Here is a 24,750-nt window from a genome sequence, read left to right as displayed (position 1 = left end):
ATCTGCTATTTTTGAAAACCTTTTGACATAGAAATCTTTTATGGGGGTCCCTGGTAGGGAAGCACTGAAAGGAAAATTCTTGGCCGAAACCGAATACAGAATATAGGAAACACTTGGCCGAAAACCGAATGCCGAATACCATTGACCATTGCTGTCATGGCTGTGCCTCTGTTGTAGAGCTACATGATTGTTGTAGAGCTACATGATTATGGCAAAAAGTAGAAGGGTCCATATTGAGTTATTTAAAACATATATTTATTTATTGTGTAGAATTATTTATTTACTATTGTGTAGTACATTTTTAATAAAAGACAAACTATGTCTCAAAATATTAACATGCCATACAGTTGAATTATTGCATAATAAAGAAATATCAATGTATAAAATAAATTATGAAAAAAAAATGTATTTATATTGAATATCCTATACATTATTCGGTATCAGTATTCGGTAATATTCGGTATTTGGTATTCGGTACTATTCGGTAATAATTATTCGGCCGTAAAATCAAACCTAACCGAAACTGAATATGCGTTTTTTTGGCACTATTTGGCCGAATATTTTCGGTGGCTGAATATTCGGTGCATCACTAGTCCCTGGCAGTTGCTTTGCTGTACCTCTTTAGTGATTTAGTGAGTTGGGTTGACTGAGTGTTGCCTCTTAGAAGATCTTTCAATACTTTTGATTTGAAAAGTATTTTAAAGCAAATCAAGTAGATATCCTTGAGCACGCAACATTCTCACAACACATTGCATTGTGAGCTTTTAGATTAACTTTTGTATTTTGCTATTTTTGAGTGACACCGCTATACGCCAAAATATAAAATAGGGCTTGTGGTTAATCACACAAATCACTATTCACATTTTTTTCATGTCAATTCGTTGAAAATGAAACGCTGCCCGATTATCGAAAAAGTAATAAATAGAATAGGTCACAACTCACTTATTACATGTATTGATGCTGGTATGATCCCTTAACTCTTCCTGTGCCGATCCCGAACTAGTTCGGCTTTATTTCAATCCAATACAATTTTTTTTTTATTAATTCACTTACCCCGAGCTGCTTGTAGAGTCGTGGGTGGTCCTGGCTCGCTAGCCGCTAGCCAGCTAGCCATTCTACTCTGTCCGACGATATATTCCATTAAAAATGGTTTAAAATACATTTTTGAGCTCCCCAATGTTCACCCAATGTTCGGCGCCGCTTCCGATGAGTATACGAGTGTGCCGATCCCGAAGTAGTTCGGCTTTTTTTAATGAAATGAATAAAATGATAAGAGGCCTTCTGAAGCCTGGCCTGATTTTTCTAGCTACTAGCCGAAAGCTAGCAACCTCCCGGCCGGCCGTTATTTGCGAACGAAATCGCCAATCTCCGTCTAATCCAATGAAAGACCACATCTTTGAAGGCTTATATCTCTGGATTGTGTCTTTAGGGAAGCGGCGCAAGGTTTATTTACGGCGAAATCGCCCAAAGATGATCTTTTAGATGACAAAATGGGAATAGCCATTCTGTTAGCATTATCATCCGGGACCTTTCCATGACGTGCATGAACGTGAGCACGTGAGGTCCTGGAAGGTGAGGTCCTGGAAGCTAAAGCGCTCGCCTATGAGAGATACCCTGGCATTCTATGGCCCCTAGAGGGCGCTGGCACTAAATGAGTTGAGAAGGAATGTGTACAAGTTCTACACAAAGTTCATTGTACTGTACACATTGGTTTACGCAGGTTGTATCTTTGCTGTAGGTGTGTTAACCATTCAAACGATGTCAAAGCACGATGTTAACAAAAACACTCTATGGTGTCTTATGTAGTCTCCATCCCAGGGCAGCGAGTGGTCCCTCTCGGAGCTGGACATGGTGTTGCTGGTGGGGACGGTGGGCCACACCCTCAGCTTGGCGGCCAGCAGCTTTGTGGAGGAGGAACACCAGACCTGGTACTTCCTGCTCAACACACTCTGCCTCGCCGTCTTCCAGGACGTCTGTCGGAAGTACTTCCGAGAACAACGCAGTGGCTCTGGCGACGAGACCGGCGACCACCTCCTCCCCACCAAAGGTTGTCATCATCCCTCCCATAGCACTTCCTCCAGCTATTCCCCCTCGGGGATCTTCTCTGAGAGGTGGCTGGCTTTGGCCACCCCGCCTTTCACCCTGACCTGCTGCCGCCTGCTGCGCTCTCTCAACCAGACGGGGGTGCAGTGGGCTCATGTTCCGGACGTGGGACACTGGCTTAACAGGTGTGTTGGATTGTTGAACTATATAGATTTTCTTTGTATTACATGGATCGTCCCATCATCCCCTAAGTTTTTCAGAAAACTGTTAGGATTTGGAAGGCATTTTTTTAATCTGCTTCAGGTCTAAATAGTTGAATTCAAAACCAGAGAAAGCAGTCCTCTGTTTCCCTTTAAAATTACCTTTCTCTTTACAGAAGTTCTCTATCGATATGTTCCCACACTTTCATTATTTGGTCACACATGCTAGCCCCTAGGAACAAATGTAATTCCCATAACGTCTAGGGGATATAAATGTTTCTGTATTATAACCTTTTTCCTGGCTAGTGTCGCCCTTTTCCTCTTAAAGTCTGCTTATTGCTGGTGTGGCGGAGAGAGTCGCAGCCCCAGCCTTGAAGCCTCAAAAGTCTAGTATCTCCCTCGTTCCATAGGGATATCCCTTTTGAGTGATGGTTAAGATATTGGACTTTCACACGGGAGGCCCGGGTTCAAAGCCCGGGTGGGGAGGTTTGGATCACCTCCGTTACACTGGGATAATCAAATATAGATATAGTGAGTTGCTAACGTTATCCCAACGTGCAAAATTCTTGGACTCTTTGATCCAGCAGCCAGCCAGTGCAAAGGCACCTCTCCTTTTTTTGAAGGATCCTCTGGGGTCTCTGTGTACAGTAACTTCAACCCACAAAGTCCTCAATCGGGTCAAATATTGAAGATGTTTGCCCTGAAAGAAGTATTGCAGGAGGATACAATTGACTTTGTTTCCTCTGATATCTTACTCTTGACCATGTCCCAATAAATAGAGGAGTCAGACTTGTAAGATTTAAATACATTTAAAAAGAAAATCTGTTTAAGGTAGGTAGTTCTTTCACAGTTAAGCTGTGTGCTGAATCACATTTTCATCACGAACCATTAGAAGCTAAAGGTTCAAATAAAACCATCCAAATAATGCAAGTTAATTTAAATTTCAAAGGACACCTCCTTGAGATGACTCCACCTTTGTTCCCAGCCCCTATAAAAGTGATGTTTTTTCTATCATTCTGTTAAACCCTGATGAAGACTGGCAACAGTCAAAACGTTGGTTAAATAAATTATTTGCATCGTGGCTGAAGAGTTGTGCAGCCTCTTCCTTCTCATTCAGTGTTATCTGCTTGGTCAGCACCTCACTCACTTAGGTGTGCGCTCCTCCTTATGTGCTTTCAAAACATGACAGTTGACCATATTCACCCCATTGAAAAACCCCACCATCGGGTTGGGTTTCTCTCCCAACTCCGATAATGAAGTAAGAAAAAATAATTCTGCCTCGTGAATACGTTGAATGACACGTGACGGTATGTGTCTCTCTGTCTCTCCCCAGCTCTGAACACAAAGTGGTCCTCTCCCTGGTAGCTGCCTTCTCTTTGGTTCTCATTTACTTATTGGTTCAGCGACGCTGTTCCTGGGTGTCCAAGATTGCCCTGGCCCTGGGACTTTTGGGCGTCTACAGCTACAGGGCGGCAGTCGGGAACGTCTTGTTCCCTTGGCAACATGCTGGCCGAAACATGTCCAAGTAAGTCTGCGTAAAGCTCTTAACTGTGATTTATATTGACCATGTTGATTTGCCAAGAGTCACAAGCTTGTGCAGTTCACTGTTAGACAGTTTTATCTATTGTTAGCCTCATAGCATAATTGCCTTACTCGCTTTTTGGTCAAATTGACATCTTTGCCAGTAGGTCTACTCTCCTAACACTGCATCATTTTGCCTTATTGCCTATGTCCTCCCTAAGCCAATCAGAATGCTTGTTACAGTCCAAAAATTACTTGGACAGGAAGTGCCTTCAAGTTTTTTGATTGATTGATTGAAGAATTTATTAGAAGTTTGCAATAGAAAAAAGTACAGTTTCATGACAGTACAAATCACTGGTACAAGGTCATCTAAAAGGAGATCCTAGAAAGCCGAGGCTTATTTCCACAGGAACCACACTTTAAGTATCTCATATAACATTGAAAGACAGACGGATAGAACATAGTACTTTATCTAGGATAATATCAGTTTCAAAAGCATAACATCAAATACAAAAGGCAGAATACAAAGAAAAGGGGGGGGGGGAGCATGGGGGCTTAGTCTATTTACAAGTCACGGGTAGCTGCTGTCTGAAGGTGACTTTTCATACCAATTTTGAAGGAGGCTAGGGATTTGCTCTCCTTTAGGGCTTGTGGAAGGGCGTTCCACATGTTGATGGTATAGCAGGAGAACGAGTTAGCGCCTTGTTTAGTGTTAAATCTACGCTGATGATGATTAGTGGAGCTGCCTCTGGTGTTATGCCTCTGGTGTTAAGTCAACTTCTTGACTTTGAATGTAACAAGCATTCTGATAGGATGGCAATAAGGCAGGATGAATCAGCAGTGTTGTTAGGAGAGTAGAGTTAGGCAGATATTTGAGTCGAAGGCAAATGGAAAGCCTGGGTTCCTGAGGCTAGCCAATTATAAATAAAGGCAGATGAACATGACTTAAGGCTTGGACACACTGTACGATATTTAAGTGGTCGGCGATTATCGGATCGTTAGAGTATTTCACACTACACAAGTGTCTTTTTTTAAATCAGCTGTCATAATATCACTCTATGAGATTGATCACCGGCAAGGGATCCCACACTGCCAGATATTTCACCAGGATGCGATCTAGACCCGAGACATATAGACAACATTTGTTTTTATTCCAATGAAAAAGTGAAAGGCTCCCGTGGCCGTGATATGTGCGTGCAGCGAGGCAGGACGCAAATGATTTTCATTCTTGCGCGCACACACACACACACACACACACACACACACACACACACACACACACACACACACACACACACACACAGAGAAACGCTCAGGAAGGGATCGCCGAGCGCTATTATCGCGGCCAGATCTTCTCGCAGTGGCTTTCACACACAATGAGCAAAACCTCTGTGAGCAAAGAGTGATCTTGCGGCAGATCAGCGGTTTTGTTGGCGAGTGGTCGGCGACAGAATAATCGGTTTAAAGTCAGGCAGTGTGTATGAGCCCTTAGGCAGAGAGGTTTTTTTTTTCTTTTTTTTCTCTACTGAAAACCTTTCAATATGAGTCAGGCAATTCTGCTATGAGGGTAATGTTATGGTTCATGTTCATGTTATGGTTGTGTAGAAGCAACTGTGTATGGGCTGGCTCTGCAGTATGTGCCACAGGGATCATGGGTTCAGACCCCACACTCCTTTCGCCATGCTGAGGCGTTTAGTGTTGCCTCGTCAAATGCACCATGCTATTGCTCCTTCATGTCCTCATTAATTAACAATGTCATGTTGTCACTGTACCGGCAGAAACCGTGTATGTCCAAAAGAGTAACTTTTCAGGTAATGGAAAAAAGAAACAATGTGTTCCAATGGATCCAGCATTGTTATTTTGTAGTCACAACTTGCTCTTGTTAATACATTTAATTGATTCAATATTTGTAACACCCACAGTGAGACTTAATACTGTCTATTTTCCCTAATTTGCACTAAACCGTCATAGGACAAAGTATAAAATAGGACATTCTTTTTATGAAAGAAAAAAAAAACATAAAAAGATGAAATATTGAGTTACAAGGTTTCTGCCCAGACAGCATCTATATCATACATTTCAAGTAGACACAGTCCAGGTGATCTAGCGGTTGGAGTGAACGTTTCATAAACAAAACATCCAAGGGTCCATCCCTGAAATAGCCATGTGTCCGATTGAAGTGCCCTTGAACTCTTGTGAAATCACTGACACAAACAATTATTTAGTGCTCTGCCAATGGAATAATAACAGAAAATGTGAAATGTTGAATAAAACAACATTGTATCCTGTTAAGCTGTTAGATTAACCATCTGTTACATAATCACCCCTGCCACTGCCATGAGGGTTGTTCCAGTGCATGCATATGTTTAATGTTTTAGCACATTGCAGAATATGCATGATTATTTTTGTCATCCATCAACTACAAAGTGATGAAATCAATGTTCTTGCATCCAATGAGTGTGAATATTTAATTGGCACAGAGTAAGCTTTTACTAACTCCATCAGAAAATACTGACTGTAGGAAATACTGACTGCAGCGAGCTCCTGTCTCATTCGCCTGACCTCTTCTCGTCCAACGCCAGAAGCTGGCCTGCTCTAACCTTCCCTGTCCTTGGCAGTCTCTCTTACTTGCACATCTAATTAAAAGCTCAACCCCTCACCCCTGCCTATGCACAAACACCTGATTCAAGCCAAGAAGGAAGCTCATTTCTTTTAACAGATGACTGACAAGGTTGCATTGCACTAGTTATTCATTCAGACTGCATGGCGCGCTCTCTCCTGTGGCCCTCACCCACAAGCATTTATTATAAACGTAGTCTTAATTTGGACTTTTAGACATTTTAAGTTCCGTCAGACAATTAAACTTAAACTTCAATTTAGAGTCTATTGTCACATCACCAGATTGCTGGTGTAAAACAGTGGGTGAAATTATTGCGGCAGACTTTTGTCCACCATCTGAGGTGTCAAATCTGAATATTGAGTGAAGAGAGGCCATATTGTCTCAATTATGCTCTGATGGAAGCAGATGCGCCTTCTATTTGCAAGGTAATTGACAAGTATGTTGAACATGCTTTGAATTTCAAATAGAGAATCTATACAATAATGAGAGAAAATATCCCGTGAGGTTCCCTTTTCGACCTGGTTTTTGAACACTAATCATCCAGTTGATTCACTAATATATTCAATTTAACCAGCATAATCTTCTTTAAACGCAAGACAAAAAGTTATATTCTTGTTCTATTCTGTTTCTGTTTTCTGTTCTATTTTTCCACTAATTCCCCTCCTCTAGCACGGTATTTAATATGCAGCAAAGGATTCAGTAGCTGACCCTACGTCAAATTCTGGTCCACTGTGTTTTTCCTAGCCGAGTGTTCCTCCAGAACAGAGGCCCCATCTCACACACACACACATCCCTTTGTGCCAGCTGCATAACTGTACAGTTGCTTTTTTCAACATGGCTAATGGGTTAGGGAAGAGCGGACACTTTAAATAGTCTAATGAGATACAGAACTTGGTTGGAAGTCACCTCACATCCGTCACAGGCACACTTGCACCCACAAGATGACAGTTTTGGTTTTTCAAACTTGCCATTTTGCCTGTTAAAACACAAACTCTGATCCAGATGAAAACATCATAAACTATACAAGAGTATAGTCATGTGTAAATTTTTGAGCGGTGCTAACCGCTCCAATACTTTGCGGCTTGATGTAAGTTTGATGTAAGTTTCCTAAAGGTTTTCCCCATTCATATGATGCAGAACATTGAAAAGCACAAGTGCTTTAGAAGGTTTCTGGGCATCCTGGTGGTGCAGAAGTAGTGGTCATGCACACTACTACCATGGAAACTTACAGTATTTACTCCACGCTGCGTCCAGCTTGGACGGTCCAAGGAAGGGTGTCACTGCATTAGCAACTCCTACAGTACACCTAACTGTACAAAAGGATAGAGTGTTCTCTGCACACAGTGGGGTCGCACCAAATTCTGGGTACAAGGAACGCATTATTATTAACCATTAAAAAATAGCAGGTATAGATCTGCAATTTTTTTTCTTTTTTTTCGTGAGAATGTGTGCAAGTCTTTGAATATTTCAATTTCTTCTAAGGTTTTTTGAAAAACCTATGTTTCTATGTCAGTGGTGCTCAAACATTTTCATGTGAAGGACCCCCAAAATGACATGTATTTGGCCACGGACCCCCATCTCAAAATATTTAGTTCCAGGGACCCCTCCCCCCCCCAGAAGCAAAATTTGAGTTACACATTTTTGCTTAAAAAAATACATATATTCAAAGATTTGCACACATTTTCACGACTTTTCAAAAATAGCAGATCTACAAGCTCGCAGCGTGGCACTCGCTGCGGCGCTGTGAGCTTGTATATTTGCTATTTTTCGATTGCTAAAGTATAAAATAATTAAGGCCCCTCCACCTTGGGCCCTAGTAACTCAGTCCCACTCCCCCCCCCCCCCTTGTGACGCCCCTGTCTGCACACATTATGCCCTCCCGGTGAAACACCTCGCTGTCAGCTGAAAAGAAGTGGCTGGCGAGGTCACGTGTATTAGGAGAAGACACGTGGTTGTCTTGTCACCCTCCCTAAGAAGACCCATCAGTAGGCGTCAGCAGTGACAATTGGGAATTGGCATAACTAGGGACGATCACACACTGATGCGTCGCTTGAAAAAAACGTTGTTTTCCTATATCCTGGCATCCATTCTTGAGCTGCGTGTTGCACAATACTAGCATTTTATTTAGACATGCACAAAAGTTTCAATATGCTCAACTTTTCAGTGCAAGGCACAGAGTCTCTCGCTGTTTTGATGTTGGTAGATATGGTAGAATAGCGAGATATTGGCAAATGCAGATGAAAGTTTGATATTGGACTCAAGACTCAAAGTCTGCTAACTCAAAGCTTTCCCAGTGATTTATCATTTTATCACCAGATTATGCATTCAGGCGCCCCACGCTGTTTGGCCCACTGCGCTTATTTGCCAATGCATTTATAAAGGGTCTGCACCTGTAGTGATGCTTCTCGGTGTGATCACTCAATAAATTGAAGGAATGTTTCTGTTTGTTGTTTCATATCTATATTCTGTTTTGAACGTATGCACCTGCACAAAATATAAGCCATTTAGTCTTGTACTGCTTTATCTAAAACAGCTTGTTCTGTAGGTAGTTCATTTGGAAATATTCATGCATTCAAATCCCTCTTAAAAATGCTAATGTATTCAAACTCCCTTCAAAAACACCTGTGAACCACGCTACTTTTTCCTCTGTCTCGTACGCACGTACGCACACATACACAAACACGCACACAGATATAAAGAAACTATTGGTACACTTGGGAGGATTGTCAGCTGACTTCAATTAAATGCATTAATTATCCAACAAGCAGTCCTAAGCTTAACCCTCAATGCCACATGCTTATCTGTAAAACTGCAGTAACTTATCCTAATTCTATGTCCAACACTAATTACCCACCATTAAACACCATCAAAGATAACCAGCAAAATGTGTTCACTCGCAACCATTTTCCTCATATTTCTGTCCTACAACAATATACAAACACAAATACATTACCCAGAATACCCACAATTGCTCATTTAATTGTATTGCCCTTGGTTTGTGTACACCGTTTCATAAAGCCAGCAAATCCAATTACTTAATTTCATCTTTCTATCCAACTCATGCTCCTCTTCAAAGGTCTGCATATAGTTATAGGCATTGTGACTGATGAGCAGCATTTACTGTAACAGAGCTTTTACTTCATCAAACTCACAACACGTACTGTCCACTAAGCGCAGAATGATCTAATGCCTTCCCATATTGATAGATGAATGCATTGTGTATGCATCAAGTCACAGACTCCAAGATGAAGAATTAAGACAATAGAGTGGGCGGTCCTCCTTTCCCCTCACACATCTCTTCATGAAACCTTTCCCCTGGCGATGAATTCCTTTTGGCTGATGTAGGTGATTAATGTAGGTGCTACACCAAAGATGTTCAGGGGGCCGGGCGCTGCCTTAACTATCTTGCTTACGCATTCTTGGTGGAGCACCGGGGCTTGTTTCCAAGGTAACATGCAAGTGAAAGCCAGTCAGCTCATCTATACAGCAGCTTGACAAGCTGCCATTTTCTGTCCACAGTTGCTGCCGCTAGCATTGTGTGACCTGAAAATAAGCGGAAATTGATCTGTCTAGTCATGCTTTGTCACTGGCGAAGTGGTGTCAACATCAAAGTAGAAATAGCCAGTTAGAAATAAATACATTCTGGCCACACCAGATGGGAAAGTCGCTCTCTTTCGATCGACCATCATTTCGACCGGAGGGTTAGCGACTCACTCCACGGAGGTTAGGGTGAGGGTTAGAGTCGGGGTGTCGAAAAGATGACATGTAGTAACAGTGACACGCTCCCCCCACCACATATCTGTAATAGAACCCTGAATAGATTACTGTGTAGTTTTGTTTTATTAGGCAAACAGTGTTTGCTTATTATTTGAGTGTACAGTATAGTATGATTAACTACTTATATTTATAATGTGTTCTGTTTTATTCCTTGGTGGTGGTGGTTGTTGTTGTTATTATTATACTTTATTATTCAGAAGTAAAGCTTGCACATTTTACCAAAAAAAATAAAAGATGTCAACTGAAGCTTTGCCTAATACAATTTCAACACTTACTCAAAATAACATTTCTATTTTGTGAAGTCTTAACTGATTTAATTGCCTCCCCATCATTTACATTGCTAGAAGGATCTAGTGTTCACATCTACCTTGTACAGAGTACATAACAATTGTACAGACACATAAGAAATTGCAAATGGCTAGTACTGCCTAGGAAATCTTGCCCTTTCTGCACTGAAGATGTGTTTGTGTTGCTTGCATTAATGTGTCCCTGATCTCTCATATTTTTCACCCATCATGCGTTTGAATCCCCTTTTTGGAAAAGCGATGGACTTGACAAACTGTGTTCCTGTAACCTAACTATGCTTAATGTATGTGATCTGGAGGGTATTCTGCCATTTTATTATCCCTCACAAACCTCATAACCTCTTCTGCCCATCTCATCCCGAAAGACAGGTCCAAGTAGATAACACTTTCTGGCCAGACCCTTTAACGCAGTTCTATGCTGGTTTTGTTAAACACACACGTACATCACACCGAAAGAATATTCAGCAATGCCCATTGCCCTCTAACCAGCAAGTCAAGCTCAGACCTGTATTATAGCTGTGGTGTTTAGCATAAATTCAAATCATGGCAGAGGTTTTTGGCCTTTCCTTTGCATAAAATAGTTATGACTATAATACATGCCTTATTGTTGGGGGAATTGAGAATAATAAAAAATGGTGCCCAATGGAGTCTATTACGGCTCTCTGTCCTTCTGTAGTAACGGGTTTCCATAAAACACTGTGATTAATAATACATGGCCAATACCACCTGGCCTTACTCAGCTCCTTCTTGGCCAGCTACACTCCTACACTCTAGACGAGACCTGTATACCAGAACAAAAGAAGTTTGTCCCTGGAGTCGATGTTGTCCTGGATCAACTTGCATGCGTGACTCGACGCAATGACTAAATCAAGCCTTAGACATTGCCTTATACTGTAGTTGAGACATGTGACTCTTCAATTGTTTGCAGGAGTATGTTGAGTTTTTGTCAAACTTACCATTTTGTGACAAGAAGCTTGGCAGCACTTTGTGTGTTTTTCTTTTGTTACAGTATTGATTTATGCTTTACACCCTGTATATTTTGTAAATGTCATGAGCTTTCCTATCAACATCTTAACAGTGTCATCATAGAGTAATACATTCTTCATACACAGTTAGAACTGCAACCTCTCGAGGGGCACGGTGGCGCAGTGTTTAGCACTTCGCCTCACAGCTAGAAGGTCCTGGGTTCGATTCCCGCCGGGGGACGCTGTGGGCGCGTTCCTCCCTCCGCGTCATCAGCGCCCACACCCTAGGTGGGGTTGGCGATAAGGCCTTTCTGTGTGGAGTTTGCATGTTCTCCCCGTGTCTCCTAGGGTAGATGCCCTCACAAAAACATGCAGTAGTCCTGGTTTCTATACTACCTCCCCCTAGCAAGCCAGGTGCTCCCCAATTCCCCTGGCGCGGCAGGGGGAGAGCGGAAACCAGGACTACAGGTTAGGTAGTTGGCACTGGGTGAGAAAAATGGGTTGCAAAAAAACGTGGGATAAAAATTATTAAAAGAAAAAAAATCTTAACAGTGTCATAGAGTAATACATTCTTCATACACAGTTAGAACTGCAACCTCTCATCACAGAGCAGTAAATTGAAGAAACCCCTTTAATGAAAAGTTTCTCCGGATAACAGCATCTGCTAAATGCCTAAAATGTAATGCAGGCTAAACATAATTGCCTTCATAATGAAGAGCACTTTCCCTTCTAAGATTCAATCTGCTACATTGTGTGCATATCAATTACCGATAGATGAAAAGAGGTTTCCTGGTGAGTAAGAGTCGCACCACTGATCCGACCAATGTGCCCAGATACTGTATAGATATCTCTGTCAGTCCTTATGCACATATATGGAGATTAATGATGCCATTAGCATTAGCCCATATAGGGGCATGGCCCCTTTTGTGACCATGTATGGAACCGAAGCCCCTGACAACCCATTGAGGTTTTACAACACACTCCATAATAAAGGGTATGTGTGTGACATCATCATCAGACCCGCCTGAGTGGCAAAGAACTACTTTCTGGCCTTGACAGCCCATACACCCAAAAAGAAAAGTCCTATCTGATTGCATTAAACGACATTAAACTCACTTATCCACTCGATTTGCCATTCACTTTATGCATGCGCATACCCCCTATTGTGTTACTGTTATGGCTTGCTGAGTCATAGTGACTTGAGCGTGACAACATGGTCCATTGGCCAGACGGGCCTTCTTTAAACCAATTTTAATATAAGAAGAAGATACAGTGTAAATTCACAATCTAAACAGAATGAAACATTAATAATACTTCAAAATAGATTCCTTCGATTTCAACACTAGTGGCTTCAACAAGTTATCGCTTCAAAATACATGTAAAGCACACGTTAACTCAGTCTGCGTAATCGATGAAGTTGACAGTAGTAGACTCGGGCACGGGGAGGGAAAGATTCATACTTTAGCTGCTCGAGTGACACCCCGCTAAAATATTCATGCTAATTTACCATGCGGCATACAATAACAGATTTGTAAGCTTATCAGGGATTGAAAAACAGGGTGTGTCATTCTGTCTTCTCAGGAATTAGAATGAAAAATGAAATGACATATAATGACTTTCCGTTTTCCCGCCTTTGGTGCATGTATTATTAATATTAACAATGTGCCATTTATCAAATGAGCAGGGAACTCTGAGGCAGTGATGTATGATGGGGGTTTTTTTTTTTGTGGTAGAAGTCATGCATTTGGATTGTAAAGACATGCAAATTTAACTAGTTCTGCTGTCGGTGATTGAGGGGGAAATGTTTAAAGCTGCAAACACAAGCTTATTTTACTGAATGTTAATTCAATATAACTAGGACATGTGCAATAGTTGTAGGTGTTCTCCATACAATTTCATTGAGTAATTTAGACCCTGGTGTTGGGTAGGAGGACACCTACTGTTTTCCAAGTAGCCCTGTCTGAAATGTATAATCCCTTCATAAATACAGTCTCACCCCTGTTTAAACAGAGATTCTCTCTTGACTGAGCGCTAACCCGGCCTAGCATTCTTGTTGTTACATTTGCAGTTACCTCTGTCCTCCAGGAGAGGACATAAAACGCACGGGTTGTAGCTTTATTTTCTTTCCCCATCTACTGTCAATAATATAATCATTCCATCTTTCATCTGGTGAAATATGCCGCTAGTTTCAGTCCTCTTGATTCAAGTCTTGGGAGACGTTCATTTTTTCTTTCACAAACGTCCCATACTGTATGAAATATCATTGAAATGTTGTGAAAGTGACTGCCTGGGTGAGATATATATTTGTAACCAGTAAGACTCCCTAATCGGGAGATGTAACCTCATGGTGGCGCTAGAAGAGGGGAATGTGAGAAATCAGGGGTGGAGGTTGTGGTTTGCCAGCCAAGGAGTGTGTGTGCAAAGTCTGGCATGGATGGAGGCAACGGTGGTGGAGATATGAGTAGGGGAAAAGTGTGACGTGATGGACAGATTGACTGACAGACTGACTGACAGCCGGTGGAGGTTTTGCTTGTCCTAAGAATGATACCTGTCCCCATCTTTTTTTGTTTGTTTGTAGGGGAACAGTGGAGGCACGCTTCGTTTACGTCTTTGTGCTGGGAATCCTCTTCACCGGCACTAAGGACCTGCTGCGTTCCCAAATCATCACAGTGGATGCTCGGCTGAAGAGCAGGGGCTTGTGGGAGATTTACAGCGGCCTGGTTCTGTTGGTGTCCCTGTTGTTCCGTGCTCACAATCTGCCCGTTCTGTGCGGCTGTCTGTTGATCCAGTCACTTATGGCTCAGTTCATCTGGAAGAAACTGCACTATGACGCTGCCCAGACCACCATCATGCACTACTGGTTTGGTCAGGCTTTCTTCTTCTTCCAGGTAAGACATTTTCAAAATTAATGTGAAACTAGAAAGATGCAATTGGAAATTGTGGTTGCACACTTGCACTCATCAATATTAAGCCTATATCTTGGAATGCTCATATATGGACATACTGTTTCAGTCTTCATGTGGTCTATGATGTCGGACAGCTATGATGTCAGTCCTCTCCTCATTTGGGAAAAGTAACATTTTTGCATTTTCCCATTCAAGAAAATTAATTCACGATTAAAATAATATAAATTAAACTATATATAAAACATATCTCTTAGCAAAATGAAGCCGGTCGATTTCACATATGGCCCAAGTGCGTGCTACCAAAACTGTGGGCGGAGTAGCGCGGCAAAATAAAGTTTATCTACAAAGAAGGAAAGATGGATGAAATAAAGTCGGACAAGTACTACAGTATAGTCTGTTGCCCTACAGGGGCAACCTCACTAAACAGCCGATCTACACGCTCACAAGTTAACACCTCACGATTCGACACAAATCAAGAACATCTCTACCTGTAATGACATGTTGAATATGTTATGTATGTAAGACGATTTAATTCTTGATTCTTTTTTTCATATATCTACATTTTATTCCACACATTTTTCACATACAGTTAATTGCATACATTAGTTGCATTGTACCTTCAACATTTGTATGATAAATTACATGAAGTAATTAAGTAAGTACATTTCTCATTGCTCTTAAATTGTCAAGGTTGGTGCTTTGTGGTTTTTCTTTTTTTTTCTTTTTTACTTCCCTTCCCTTTTTCCTCCAGCTCCTCTCTACCACTACCCCCCCCCCCCCCCCCCCCCCCACACACCCATAAAAGCTAAGAAAAGAAAGAGAAAAAGAGAAAAGATTCTCTTTCTTGTGTGTTGGTGTAGTGTGATTAGCTTTGCAGTGAAACACAATAGTTTTAAAGTAACTTTCCACCGTTCCGATAAACCAAGGACATGGGCACAGGGAATATGAGCACTTTGTTGATGCTGCCCACGGAAAGTGGCCTTCCATATGGATCAATAACTCATTGTATTGCATCACCATCACTAGAATTTAATTGTGTTATGTAGACAGTTATTTTCTGAAATGACTAATGAATTCTAAGTAAGAACAATCAAGTTTGATGACTGCTGTCTTATTGCAGCATTATATGCTTATATGGGTCCAAAATCTAATAAAAGGCACATATTCATTGTCTAAAAATGGAATTGTAATAGGGCTTAATTCAGTGGAGTGTACCAGTCCAGACTTTCAGTTTAATTCAGTTTGAGGTAAAGTGGGGTGAACCCACTGAGTGCCGGCTCACTGTGTGGCCCGATAAAAAAAAAAAGAGCAGTTAGAAGGAAGCCAAAAGGACAAAAACAAAATAAATTGGGAAAACACAAACATAGCAGGACAAAGCAGAGAATCCTGGCAAGAAACAAGAACATAGAGGAGTGGACTATTGATGTGAGATGGGTAATACTGTATTTAAAGGCTGGTTTACCTCATTAATTATTAACAATTGGAGCTTTCAGCTATAGATTCTGCTGCGAGCTGGGGAGGTAAATTGTAATGTGGTGGGCGATGCTTGTGCTACTGCTGTAACTGTGTATTGGGACGATGCTTGTTTGCTTTGTTAAACAAGCGGTATCGCTGTTTTTGTCTGGCGATGTACCATACATCCAATATTATCCAGTACGTTCTGAAACTGATTCAGGTCATGATGATACCAATTTCATCCAATCAGAGAAAGAGAGGGAACTCATACAGGAATAATTGAAATTGGAAGTGATGGAAAGGGGGAAAAAATAAGAGCAAATGGAATTGGAACACTATAAAACTGAAGCTGATACATGTTCTCTGTGGGATTCCCCCTGTCCATACTGTTTGCCTAGTATTACCTTCACAAAAGTGAAAGCCATATATGCCAAACAGGGGTTGACACTAAGGTCTCAGAGGCACTTGCCTGTCGGGCAAGTACAGGTTATGTTCTACCTACCCAAAGGTCAAGCCCACTTGCCTGAAAAGTAAATCTTACTGTACACTATAAAAAGATAGATAAAATTACTGTTCAATTTAACACTTTTTATTTTTTACTTTATTTATTTATTTTTGGAGCTTTTTATGCTAAATACCTGCATAGCTAAGCTAAGCTACATTTTGCGCTCTGGCCACATTCAAGTGTTTAGACAGATATCTCATGTTGTGTTTTTAGATGGTTGCGACCCCTCTCAATCAAGCACTTGCAAATTATTGTTAAACATCTGCATTAATTCATTTACAAGACGTTTACACAATTAGATAGTGTAAAATAATTGTTATTTTGATCAATTTTTGCCTCCTATTATCTCTTCTAGCATGGAATTGTGGGCAAAATCTTATCCAACGATAGCAAAATATTCAAAGTTTTAGGTCTGAGAGGCCAAATCTCATCAAATGGTGGTCCGTGGCTCAAATGCCGAATAAATAATGGACCTTGATATGAAAAGGGATGAAAACCACCGTTGTAATGATTCAATCATGGCAGCGTGACCTTTTTCTCACCTGGCAACCATCCTCCAAACATTCAGGGCCAGGTCTGCGTTAAGGAAATGAGATGAAGAACGCTTGTCAAAGGCAGGAATGATAACTGGCCTTAGACTTCACCCCCACCGAGGACAAGCGTATTTGGTTTGCAAATACGTGTTGTCAACACTCAAGCTGGCATCCACATCACTAAAAATTTAATGACCATCTTCACTCTTCAGTCATTAATACTATGACAGGTTTGGGAATAAGCCACCATTGAATAATTGCCACTCCAGGCACCCGGGCATGAAATTATAGACCCCTGAATGATGATATTCTCAACAAAGCTGTAATCCACGGTATCCCTGAAGTGACATAAATTTGATTTAATGTCAGTGCTCTGAAATACCCACATCAGTGCCACACAGAACAGTCATAGTGATTGTTTTGAAGTCGGGCACAGAATCGCTTCAGTTGTCAATGTCGAAGAGGAACTTGCCGTGGTGACATCAGCACACAAACTTACTGACAGCTTATTACAGTTTTACTGTACATACTGGCACACATGGATCAAGGACAAATGGATCTTACATACAGTGCAAAAGAGAACAACATAAGACATGTAGGAATATATACATTATATAGGCCTATACTGTATAAAATCTAAATGATAACGGTGTGTATATATTTGTGTGGTTGACCATTGTCATTAATAGTTGTTGCATTTCCAGAGGAAAGTGTTGACTTGTAGCACATTGGTCCAGTATTAGATATCAGAAGGAATTTATGTCCTGAACAGAATTCCTGCAAGCTGGCTAAGGGATTATCCAGGAGACCAGACTGTCCAAAAACTCACAACTATATGTCGGTTTGGTAGGACATGTTATTTTGCAGTACCCTTATAGGAGCTGTCACCCAACAGTAATAGGCACTCTGGGGAACAGTGCCGAACCTAGTCTAAAAGCTACATTTCTGACACATACAAACATACAGCAAAGTACACCCGAGTAATACTTTTTCATTGCAAGAGCCTAGAGTTTGTTTTCGCAACTATTGATATTAAAAGCCTTGAGGGGAAAAACCGGAATGCTGGGAGTTCAGAATGATTCTGAACCTCCAATTGAAGTGTGTTTGCCAGCCAAACAAAAACATATCATTTCAAGCTCAATTAATGCCACAATTATGTGTGAGCTTGAACAATTTGAAGATGATGCATACAGTACTGTACCGATTATAAACAAGTATATATATATATATAGATATATTTTTTTCCCCATCTTTAATAAAAACTTTAACATTCACCAATAGTTTTTGTGAAATAAACTTTATCTTGTAATGCCCTTATAAAGAAAACGCTTCATATTAACAATAATAAACTTAAATGAATAAAAATGAATTACTCCAACTCACCTAAAATAAATATTGGTCGGAATTTCTGAACCACAAGGAAACGTAAAGGTAGCAGACGTTTTGATAATGAAAAGGTTAAGCACAAAGACATCACATTTCTAACAGCATATCACAGTGTTATTTGGCAGTTTTATATACTGTGGCTGAAAATGTGTTTCTGAGGAAAATAAACCACACATTCACATAATGTAATGTTCTGTATTTCAAACAATAACATTAGTGCTATAAAAAAATAAAGCCTATAACTCAAACGTGACCGCTGTGTGTGCTCCTGCGCATACAGGAGTTTCAGTGGCTCTCATCACGTCAGCTGGGGAGGCTGTTAGCAGAGTGGTGCCTATTACCACTGCCCTTGTCTGGGGATCTAAAGACTAAACAACTGGGCCATTGCGAAGTTGGCACAACCTCTGAATAATGATTTTAAAGGGAAAGTACAGCTCAAAATGCCCCTCCAACTCTGAACATTTCAAATGCCAATCTTGGGATAAACAGACAATCCAGGCAGACACAAAAATCAACAAGGAAGGAAATACAAAAAGCCACTGTAGCTCTTTGCCGGGGGCCTTTTCTTTTTAAACTTCTTCCTACCTGACATCTCTATTTTGGGCATGGGAGGTGAAAATTGTTCTATCCCCCCTAAAATAACTGATCTAATAAGGGTTCAATTATTATCATTATTAATGTGCATTTATTGTACCTGCAGGGGAACTCCAACAACATTGCCACCGTTGACATTTCAGTTGGCTTTGTTGGACTGGAAAGTTACGTGGAAGCACCCGCCATCTTCTTAACGGCACTCAGCACTTACGCAGGACCCCTGCTGTGGGCCTGCCATCTTGTCTGCTACCTCAGCTCAGAGAGAGACAGGTCAGTGGCACGCTTTGAGTGTTTATTTTGATGATGTGTTAAAAAATGTATTTTATGCTGGCTCAGAGTCAAAAACCTCTTAAGAAGTGATTCATGTACTACTAGTCTGCATGTGATTCTTATCAGTATTATAATTTGTTGAGATGGTGCGTTCCCTTGTGTCATGAGAAGTATTAAACCTTTCACTACTTTATTCCCACTGCTTCAATCCTAACCTACAGTAAAGTGCAATATTTAGATTTTGTTTTAACCAATTGACGCCTAGCATCCCTATTCTAGGGTGAACATTCGCAGAAAATAGAAGATCTACAAGCTTACAAGGCAACACATAATTAGCTTATAGATATATAGATATTTTTGGCTAAGTGAAACATTCACTCGGCTCAAGTTTACTAAGTACAGAGGGTTTAAGTGAACTGAACTCTGATGCCTTTTGTTTAATAGTCAGTTCTTAACCTATAAAAGTATATTCATTTTATATGCAAATTAAACTGCAGAGCACTTTGTTCAATCTATCCACATGCCTTTTATTAATAATTCTTGATCGAATGTTTGGACACATTTCAATTATTCATTAATATATGAACAACCAGACAAACCTTAAATTAGAAACGTCCAGCATGCCTCATGTATTTTTCATGCAATACACCAGCTAATATAACACCATATCCAGCTAACATCAGATTATACGCTGCATTACAGTACAGGATACTTTGCCAAGCATTTCCTGTTCTCATTATTCATAGTGTGGTGCCATCCTCAAGAATGCTTTCCCCAGAAACCCCACCTGCGAAATGCACTCAGAGGCCATGATAGATGAAGCTCTAAAATAGCCTGACACAATCTAGCTCTCTTAGAATGAACTCTTGCTCCATCAGCAACATGTCCACACAGAGTGGGGTACTGGAAATGGACTTTGATCAATACCTCCTGAACTGGTCTACCCCCCTTACTGTGCAACTGAACGTAAAGTGATATTTCACTTTGGTCATTCACCACTGTATTTTTTGTTTTGCTTTTAGTCCACGCACAGCGTATATTATATCAGCCTGCAGAAGGCCACAATGGAAAACCACCAAAGTAGCTCTGATCAATATGGCCTAAAATAATCTGACACCATACAGTAAACTAAAAACAAAACAAAACAAAAAAATCACTCCTAGTGTGAAGTGAGCGGTGCCATTTATGAGTTAATTTCATTAAGCGTCACGCGAAGCTTGGGCAAGATGTAGGCCAGATGTACAGTGCATGTGTTATTGCTTTAATGGTTACATTTACATATGTCTGCAAATCTCCCGTTTCATTGGTATAGAAAAATAGCAGATACACAAGCTCACAGACACAGCACGACCGCACCGCAGCTTGTCACGTGCTGTGTGTGCATTTATAGAGCTCGCTCACACTGAACGCTCCAGTCACTCCTCCCACGCTTGTGGATGAAACCACGGCGAGTAGTTAGAGATGAACTGCAGCTCAGATTTGCCCAAAAGACGCCGAAACGAAACGTCATTTAGCCAACAATGGAGCAAGGTAAATTAGTTAATAAAGAAGCGCAGAATTGACGAGTATCGTGCAGCACTGTGTGTAACGGGTTGATGTCAGCAAAGAAAAGGTAGAACGCAATGCATGTTTTGACTGACAGGCAATAACTCAATGTGCTGCTGCTAGGTTTTCCTCTTGTCACTAGTAACAAAATAACTGCAGCTGAGCATATCCACAAGTCTCCCCTTCTCTTCCCCTCTCTCTGTTCTATTATTTCTGCTATGCCAGTCATGTGGATTAGATTTCTAATGGGACGATTTAACTCAAGAATAATTGCAAAAAAGATACAGTGTAGGGCCATCATGAAATAAAATAATTCATGAAGGGTATTTGGGTGCATAGTAAATAAAGGAGGTAGGCTAGTCTTAGTTTAAACCACTTTAAACCTATTTTACACTATATTCATAAATAGCCGATCTACAAGCTATGAGCTTCTATTATTTTATTTTATTTTCTTTATTTATTGTTCTCCAAAAGGTGTAAATTTGGAATAATATGTGGGTCCCTGGCTGGCACAAAATATTTTGAGAAGGGGGTCCGTGACTAAATAGGCCTACATATCAATTTGGGGGTCCCATAAAGCGCGCCCCGGAAAAGTGTCCTCCTTTCTGAGGTCCTGCTGGTGGCCACCCTAGCCAGATGTAGGCCACGTTTTTTCAGCTAGGACATAGCCAGATGTTGGAGCTTAGCTCCTTCCAGGAGCACCGCTCAAAAAGAGTGTTGATGTGCTTTTTTGTTGTTAATTTAGCACTCGTGAGTTTGGTGTGCAGTAAATAAAATAAAAAAAAGTAAAGGTACTTCTGACACGTCTATAAAAACAGGAACATCTGAGGCGGGCAACGTAATTTGTCATCTGGATTATTACTTTCCAAGAAATCTAGAGTCAAAGTGTCCGGCTGTTGTTCATTGGGTTTAATCTAAAATATCCCATTGTGTCCTTGAATCTCGGACTCCAAACTGTACTGCCCCCACTTCCTCCTACTTTATCAGTGTGCTTTTTAGCGTCTTGGGAAAAAGATGTGTTCTTCAGGTTTGAAGTTCCTCCCCCACAGCTAGGACATACAGTAGGCTGCCACTGAGCCCTGACTGAGCAGGGATCCTGCACTCATTTGCTTACATGTTTAAATGGGTCAGATCATTCTTTATTCAAGCCAGGGGATATATTGTACAGTATTTGTTTTGAGTGAGGCCTTTTTTTTTTATATACATTAGCGTTCAACCCTAGCGATTATGTGTTTGCATCCATTGCCTGTACAAAGTATGTGTAGGTGTGTAATAGGTGCATATTGTCACTTGTCGGGCAGAAACCTTGTATCTCCAATTTCAAGTGTGTATGTTTTTTCATCAAGTAAAGCCCTGCTTCATCATACAAGGTTGTCGCACAAAATTAGTGAAAACAGCTGATCTACAAGCACACAACGCCTCGCGGTGCGAGGCGTTGTGTGCTTGTAGATCAGCTATTTTCACTAGTTTAGTTAATTTTTAAAATGATAAATACAAAACAAACGGTCTTGGACATACAAGGTTTCCACCCGACAACGACGATATTCATCACATTACATGTCTGGTTCAAAAATCGAAAATCTTCAAAAGGTCCATGCAGTCATCATTCCTGTGTTTTGATTGCTTTGTTTGTCTTGGTATAAGTTTTCCTTAAGATCACTGCTTCTTTATGAAAATGTGCCTGCAGCCTGGTCTGATTTATGTCAAAAGAAAGTGTGTTCGGATTCTGGTCATGGCTAGACAGGCAAGGCCATTTTGTAGGAATCATTCTAAAGTTGAGTCAGCATTGAACCTTGGAGACAGTTGGATAGATTATGTCTATGAAGCCTCAAAGCATGGCCTTGACTATAGACGATCACTGAATATGCTATGCTCTATTGCTTTTTCACATCGCTGGTATGAATAACAAAGCAAAGTTTGACTTTGAATGCCCTTGAGGCAACAATCTTTCTGTTCTTTTGTCTTTGAAAAAAAGCCATATTATTCTGAATAATATGGATGTTATCGTATAGCACTGTAACATTGTTCCGTCCTCTTCTCTATAGGAGCCCAGTAATGATGGCCCACGGTTGCTACTGTCTGGCCCTGCTGAGGTCCGTGCCGGTGGCCGCCTACATCGTGTTGATAACTGCTCTACGGTACCACCTGTTCATCTGGAGTGTTTTCTCACCCAAACTGCTGTACGAGTCCATGCACATTCTGCTAACTGCTGGGGTCTGCCTCTTCTTTAGTATGATGGAGCAAGGCCACAGTTCCAGCAACTCATAGCCAGGGTTTGGCGGAAAAGACTGAGGACCTTCCATGATTAGCAATATTTAGGCATTTATCTGGAGAGACAAGTAAAGCCTAATTGTGTGCGAGCCAAGCCATGGTTCATGGCTACGGGACGTACTAGATAGAGTCAGCAGTGAGCCTGGGCTTGGCTCACACATTATAAATTAGGCTTAATCTTTCAGCGTCTTCCTCAACAAGACATTGACAGGACACATGGCTATTGAAGGAAACCAAGAATGTTCATTTTGCACACATGGTGCAAAAAGGTGAAGTCAACTTCAGCATATTTTGTGTGCTAGATTTTACGTGTTCATTTGCGGATTAAAGAGCAGGAACTGATCAGAATAAAAATTCAATGAGACACAGATTCAAACATTATTTTCAGTTTTTAACATAAGGATAAGGATTTCCTCAGGGATGTACAGTGAGACCTATTTGGATATAAATGTATGTTTTGTAATTAGGCTCTGTGTTTATATTAATGTGGAATGTGAAAGTACCCAAAGGCTAAACATATAGAGTTGCTTTCATTTGAAGGCATTTTCAACTGCACAGATTCGAAAGAAAATAGTCCCTTTAAATCTATATTAATTAAATTGTCATTTTTAGTATGGAGTCAAAATGATAGGCTACTGCACAAAACTTGCAAAAGTCTGCAATTGAAAAACAAACCCAGAGACTTGATGTATTAGGGCCAGTGTTAAATATATATTTGTAATTCAGCATATTTGTGCTGATTTATTCTCTGAGTCTTCTTGGCTAAAGAGTAGTCTGAGCCAAGTTTGAGTAAATGGTTGGGTGAATTCATATGGGCAAACAATGGTTTTAGTTATAAAATCACCTTCAATTAAAACAAATTCTAAATGAGTCCTTGTAGGCAAAGCACTGAATAGCAGCTTGAAGTCATCTGCAGCTCCTGCTACAGGGATCAAATTAGACATGAGCAACTAAAGTAGCTTCCCCCCCCCCCCCATCTGTAGTGATTTATTCCCCACAGATTTCAGAAGTGAAGAGAAAGTTCTACCAATATAATTTGTGCCTGCCTACCTTGAGGCTCCAGGCTAGTTTAATACCTCAGACCTTTAATCCTCATAGAGATGCATTGAAATGGGAAGCAGTAAGAAAGAGATAACCACGACATCAAGAGCCTGGTGATTATTGTAAATACAAGACACCGAGAATTAAAGCTGGGATTTTGCCATTTAACCTCATACTCATAGCCATTTCACACTCAAGTAAATAACAATAGCAAAAATGCCTGTCCCAACACTAATGTGAGCGCATTGTAATAATGTCAGACCAATTACTTTGCCTATGGCTGTTTTGGTAGATAGACAGATACTGGGAAGGTAGAAAGATAAAGTATGTCCGTCACACTGACTGTTTCATGCCTGTACAGTGTCTGAAGTTTCATCAAACCGTCAGTATCTCACAAGCTCCTTTCTTCTTACAACATGCAGCAACCTGTGAGATCCAGATGGTGCCATCATCACACACTTTGCTTGTATTTTGATACGCCTATATATTATTAACATATTGCCACTAGCTCAACAACACCTGTCCCACGTCAATTCATTCGTTCCTTTGAGTAGTTACAGGCTTGTAGCTATAGTGTCAGCATCCATCTGATGAAAAGTGTGTTATAGATTGTTCTTGATAGGTTTCCACAACGTGTGTTGGTTTTAGGTTGTTGATAACCTTGTGTCAATTCTGATAGCTTTCCTGTGGGATTTGTGCCCTAAAAACTGAAGTGCTGTAGAGAAGATCAAAAGTAACATTTTAGAGCCCCCTTACTGTATATGGAGATATGCTGTGAGAGCCCAAACATGCTTACTCAGTTATTCGTTATGT

The 24,750-nt window shown here is 40.8% G+C and overlaps 1 protein-coding gene across 1 annotated transcript in view; it reads left to right on the top strand.

Moving 5' to 3' along the window:
- Nucleotides 1-23,591, top strand: part of pigg (phosphatidylinositol glycan anchor biosynthesis class G (EMM blood group)) — a 64,676-nt gene extending 41,085 nt beyond the window's left edge. The window contains exons 9-13 of the mRNA XM_080745837.1: nucleotides 1,807-2,228; nucleotides 3,577-3,768; nucleotides 14,010-14,319; nucleotides 18,917-19,080; nucleotides 22,671-23,591. Coding sequence (XP_080601963.1) covers nucleotides 1,807-2,228; nucleotides 3,577-3,768; nucleotides 14,010-14,319; nucleotides 18,917-19,080; nucleotides 22,671-22,893 — 1,311 coding nt within the window. The 3' untranslated portion in view covers nucleotides 22,894-23,591. The remainder of the gene's footprint in view (nucleotides 1-1,806; nucleotides 2,229-3,576; nucleotides 3,769-14,009; nucleotides 14,320-18,916; nucleotides 19,081-22,670) is intronic.
- The last annotated feature ends 1,159 nt before the right edge of the window (nucleotides 23,592-24,750 follow it).

This window comes from Nannobrachium achirus (assembly GCF_963921795.1).
Source record: "Nannobrachium achirus genome assembly, chromosome: 17".
NCBI lineage: Eukaryota > Metazoa > Chordata > Actinopteri > Myctophiformes > Myctophidae > Nannobrachium > Nannobrachium achirus.
Note: the sequence above shows the minus strand (reverse complement) of the source record. Positions and strands in the feature narration are given on the sequence as shown.